Here is a 5758-nt window from a genome sequence, read left to right as displayed (position 1 = left end):
TGATCCATATTGATGTAATTGATCTATATTCAGAGCCAAATGTAGTGCAGTGGTTAGAATGTTAACGCGGTAGGCAGTGTCTAAGTTATTATTTTTACTTCAAGTTCTCACTCAGTCACAGAGCTCACTGAACAAAGTTTGAGTCTGGTGGCACCCTTAAGACCGATGAAGTCTTATTCAAGGTATATCTGAAGAAGTGTGCTTGCACACAAAAGATTATACCTTGAATAAAATATTGTTGGTCTTAAATATGCCACTGGACTCAAACTCTGTTCTGCTGCTTCAGGCAGCAGACTGTCTCTCTCTGTGTGAGAGATGTTGTTTCTGATGCTGCTTGGGAGGAGATTCAGGCTGTGCACCTGAATCAGAGCTCACTGAGTTACCCCGGGCCAGTCACACTCTCTCCGTTTACCCCACTTCCCTGAGTTCTTGTTGCAAAGGTAAAATGGAGGATGAAAGTGCTACATACACCATTCTGAGCTCCTTGGAGGAATGGAAGGATAAAAATGTGATAGATATCTGGCAAGTCATTTGGAATCATTTATTTGCATTGTCTTTTTCTTTTTTTGTACTTTTGCGTGTGCATGTGTATGTATGTGCTTGCGTGCCTGGAAGTCATGGCAACCTCTGGTGACTCCTACTGGGGCATGGAGGACATTCAGAGAAGTGGCCTGATAGCCTGCCTCTGGCCTCCTGACCCTGGTATTCTCTGGAGGTCTCCCATCCAAATACTTGTCATGGCTGGTCCTGCTTAGCTTCCAAGATCTGACAAGATCGGGCTTGCCTGGGCTATCCAAGCCAGGGCTTTTATTTGCATTTTACTTGCATTTCACTGCTGGTTTAAAACTCGTATGTTCATTTCCAGAAGATGGAATTGAATGGGTGTTTTTAAAAAGGCCCCTTCTATTACAGCGAGGCTTCGGGGTTTTTTTTACTTGTTGCATGAGGTGATTATGACCATATCAAAATTATATTAAAAGGCAGTAGATTTAAAAGTCTTTGATTAAAAAATTTAATATCGAAGTAACCCATTTTGAAGCAGCTTTTGAATAGGAATGAAAAGATGCTCTAATTTTAACTGGCAAATAGAATTCCTTTATTTTTAGTAACTCAGAACCGAGCTGTAATACTGCTACCAAATAAGATTTTAAAGCAATTTGATGGTGAATACTATCATCATATGACAGCTTAGCAAATTTAGGTAGCTCCCCAAATTTATCAGCAAGAAAACTATGTAAAGATAGTATAACCTTAGCTTGGCTAATGCAATCTAAACATATTCATAAAATCTTAACAATCCTGAAATGTATTGCCACCAGACACTACCTTAAATTTGCCCTACTGAAAACACCTGAGTAGATGGTAATGTCAGATAAGTCAGTGATTGTTATTTATTGCAGAACTTTTCAGTAAAATAAATTAAAACATATTGGTTTTATTATTATAATCATATTTTTCTATTTTAATTAAATATTTAGAAAGAAGAAGAGACTACCAGTAGTAATTACTTTGAATGATGTTACCAGACAAGTCACTACAGTTACAGCTGATAACCTATGAGAATTTCTTGTGTACCATTTAATAGATAGCATTTATGTATTCGAAGGTAGCCATCTGTTGACTATCCTACCACTCATGCCGGTCCATCTGGCATCAACCAGAGCCCAAACTTTTTCCACTGTGGAAATGGGAATGGGCTCTCTGAAGAGGAAAGGGGTCCACCTCCTTGGAGAATTTCAGGAGGTCCTGCAAGGCCTGTCTGTTTCCCAGGGCTCGTGAGGGGGTTTGATGAGCAGGCATCTTTCAGAGGGGAGAGAAGAGATTTGGGGTTTGCTATTTTATTTTTGGATTTCGCTGGGGATGTTTTTCACAATTATTGTAAGCCCCCTTGAACCACAAGGAAAGGTGCGACATAAATATGTAAATACGAAATATGTAGCACTGAAGAATGGTCAAAACATTTCATATCTACGATCTCAGCAATTGATAAAGGTAGGTTAGTAAGTATCAACCCCATATTAAAAATATGGCATGGGCAGCTAAGTCCCAACAACAAAGGCTCACCTAGGTCCAATGCTCATGTTCCGCTGGCAGAAGAATTCCACTGGAGGACAGGATGATTTTTGCCAATTTACAAGATGGTTTAATATTACAGTGAGCAATCGACTCCTTTGTATTCTCACCCTTTGATTCACTTCTGGTTCTTTCCTCTGTTCCCATTGCATCTGCCAAGGTTTCAGCTGAAAGATCCAGAGGGTACAGAGCTCTTGGCATAACATGCTGTGTCTATATAATATTCATCGTTGTTTGTTGTATATTGTTCCTACTGCATTGTTTTTAACTGTGCAATCTGCCTTTGAGTCTCACCGGGAAAGCTGAACTATAAATGAAGGAAGTACAATAAAGTAGGACTTCCTGGGATGTTTGGGTTACTTTTCAACAAAATATTTCTCAGTAAATGACAGCAAATTATTCTAACTAAAAATTATTCTACTAAAACCAAGCTCTTCATATAGAAATTTCTGACAGCATTACAAAAAGCACCCACTTGTATTTGGGATGAATACAGATCACAAACTGACAAAATAGTGTACTTTTAAAAATCACTAAAGCCAAATTCACAAAGCAGATAGCGAATGCAACCTGGTAAAACTGTTCCAGGATTCTGCTACATTTGATTGCAGATTCTGAAGGCACATAACTGACTGTTCTACAACTCTAGCACATGAGAGAAAGACATAAGGAAGAGAAAGAGATGTTTGAAAGCTACTTGATGCTTTTCCTAGAGCTCTGCCTCCGTCATGGTCCAATAATCTTAAAGTCAGTGCATTAATAGAGGTGATCGTACCAATAGTAAAGGTAAAGGTAACCAATACAAGGGAATAAATCCAGGATAGCCAGGCCCAAAGCTCATCAGTGCAAGGACCGATGGAAACTACAGGGGCCAGTTACAGCTGGTCAAAGGCCAGGTACCCACAGAATAAAGAATAAAGAATGACCACTCATGCCTAGTTCTCAGAGCTGAGCCTTTTACCTGCTGAATTCTCTCTTCTGAGCTCATCCCATCAGTTCTATACTATGAGAGACTGTCCCTTTCACTGTTTCACTATAGAAGATGAACCCATTGTTCATTGTTTTAGTGCATGTTTAACACTGAAACTGGGATTCTAAATGGTGTTTGTTATCGTGAATATAAATCCATGAGTTTTACATTCACACTAACAATAAATGAATGAATTCAGGTTAATAAATCCAGAATATATTTGAGGCCTTTTCATGCATCTACTTTCAGCATTCCTAGTTTTTGGAGAAAATAAAAAGAATTATGCAAGTGCCCCATATAATCCAGCTAATGACCTCAAGGGTATTATTGCAGTGGTTGAGAAATTTACTGACACATTGGGTGCAAAGTTCATTCACTGGAAAATAGAAAATCTTTTGAAAACTTACAATGAACCCCAAAGACCAGCATCTAAAACATTCATCCTGGAGCTCACAATTTTGATCTTTTATTCCTTTTGGATGACAGCAGATTCAGCAGTCTATTCAAGGGAAGGTTTTCACCTAAACGTCCACAAAGACCCGTCACAGTCCAAAGGTTCTCTGTTCATTCTTTTTGTTTTATTGAGGCGTTGGGTCTTTTTAGTTGGGTTTTTAAAAATTACTTTGAATGATTAGTGTAAAATATCTTCACAGACATTATGGAGCTTTCTTTTTTAATTTACTTAATTTATCTTAAATTTGATTGCAGTGAGCACCCCTAATTAACGTGATTTTTTGATGATAATCAGTCACAATGGAATCAAATCAAAAATCCGGGGATGGATTGGCCGGCACCCAGAAAGAAGCTGCCCTCCGCACATTAATTCAGCGCACGGGATATAATTTGATTCAGGTAGGAATTCCCCATCACATTCTTGGTTACTATCTTCTCACTGATTTAAATTAAATAGTTTACAGTGCCATCCTAAGCAGAGTTACACCATTCTATTGACTTCATCCACTAGGATGGCACTGTTAACAAGGGTTTATTCAATGACTAGGGCAAAAAGTTTTTTCCTTAATTTCCCCACTACCTATTACAGAGAATTATTTCACAACAAGTTATGTGATAGACATATGGTTTCCACCTGTGCCACCCCCTAGTGATTTTTTGATACAAAATACTCAATCTATACGGCTGGGTTCATTCAACCAGCAGCCCCCCTTCTATTACCTCTGGGGGCAAGTAAGTTCGCCAGCGGGGCTTGCAGTCTCACCAACCTGGTTGGGGTTGTTTCTATAAACTGGAATCTCCATATGGCTCATGGAGGCTCTACATGAAGCTACTGCAAGTAAAACAATTGCCCTGATCACATAAACTGTGGTAGCTACCTGTCCTACCATACTTTGAATAGTATCCAGATAAGAATATGCTGATTTATCAATTTCAGTTGGGCTGTACAGTGATGATCTTACTGGTAGTCCAGCACACCCCCTAAGAAGTTTCCATGGGCTATCATACCCCACATCCAAACTTCAGAGAACCACATTTTATTTTTACTGGAATGTAATGAAGTAAACCCATGCATCAGAATATTTGTCATCTAAAGAGATTTTAAGACACAGAATTCTTAATATTTTAAAATTCAAAGATGTTACCTGAATGAATACAATGAGAAAGTCAAGGTGAGATCATTATGGGCTATGATCGTAATGCCTAGATGCTAGTTCTCATATGTTCCTCGTCACATGTATGATTAAGAGATTCGGGTGGGTAACTGTGTTGTTTGAGTTCAGTGGCACCTTTAAGACCAACAAAGTTTAATTCTCAGCATAGGTTTTCGCGTGCATGCACACTTCATCAGTTACTGATCTTAGATTCAGGTGGGGTGGCCATGTTGGTCTGAAGCAGCAGAACAAAGTCTGAGTCCAGTGGCACCTTTAAGACCAACAAAGTTTTATCCAAGGTATAAGCTTTAGTGTGCATGAGTGCTTCTTCAGATACATTGAAATGGAAGTTGTGAATCCATACATATAGGTAGAGGGTGAACAGCAAATTAGCATGCAGCATAATAAAGTGGTTTGACAGATGCAAGGACCAAACTAGACTAACACGCCTAGTGTACATGGTCACTATTTTAATTTCAGGGGGGAACATAGTGAATGAAATAAATACATCAAAATCAGAGATTAATGGGCAGATGTACCATTCTTAACTGTGAAATGTTGAGAGTAATTAACTGAGAGTCTGCTATTATGCTAATTTGGAATGGTAGATTAGGATGTATTTCTGTGGTCTGGGGACAGAGGAGACATACACTGCACAGCCAGTCACCCCACCTCAAAGAAAAGGATGCGGTAAGGTTGCCTCCTTGCTTGAGAGGAGACGGATGGAGCATAATACTGTTATTCCAATTTTTTCCTTGCATCTGTCAAACCACTTTATTATGCTGTAGACTAATTTGCTGCTCATCCTCTGCTTATATGTATGGACTGGCAACTTCCATTTCAATGTGTCTGAAGAAGTGTGCATGCACACGAGCACTTGTACCTTGAATGAAATTTTGTTGGTCTCAGAGGTTGATTTGGGGGGGATCGCGGGGGATCACCATTCCCCCTGGGTGAGGTGCGGGGAGGCGGGGCACACAATGAAGCCCCGCTTCCTGCTTCCGGCTGCCCCGCTTCCGGCCCTCATTCAGCCAGGAGGAGGCAGGAGAAGAGGGAGGGTAAGTTGCTTCCTCCCCGCCTCTCCCCACCCCTGCCTGCCTGGGGCCAG

The 5758-nt window shown here is 40.0% G+C and overlaps 1 protein-coding gene across 2 annotated transcripts in view; it reads left to right on the top strand.

Moving 5' to 3' along the window:
* The first annotated feature begins 3796 nt into the window (after window positions 1-3796).
* A1CF (APOBEC1 complementation factor) overlaps window positions 3797-5758 on the top strand; it is a 26133-nt gene continuing 24171 nt past the window's right edge. For both annotated transcript variants that reach the window (XM_015409261.1, XM_015409260.1), the window contains exon 1: window positions 3797-3895. In XM_015409261.1, coding sequence (XP_015264747.1) covers window positions 3797-3895 — 99 coding nt within the window. The remainder of the gene's footprint in view (window positions 3896-5758) is intronic.

Source organism: Gekko japonicus, unplaced genomic scaffold (assembly GCF_001447785.1).
Source record: "Gekko japonicus isolate JY-2015 unplaced genomic scaffold, Gekko_japonicus_V1.1 scaffold325, whole genome shotgun sequence".
NCBI lineage: Eukaryota > Metazoa > Chordata > Lepidosauria > Squamata > Gekkonidae > Gekko > Gekko japonicus.
Note: the sequence above shows the minus strand (reverse complement) of the source record. Positions and strands in the feature narration are given on the sequence as shown.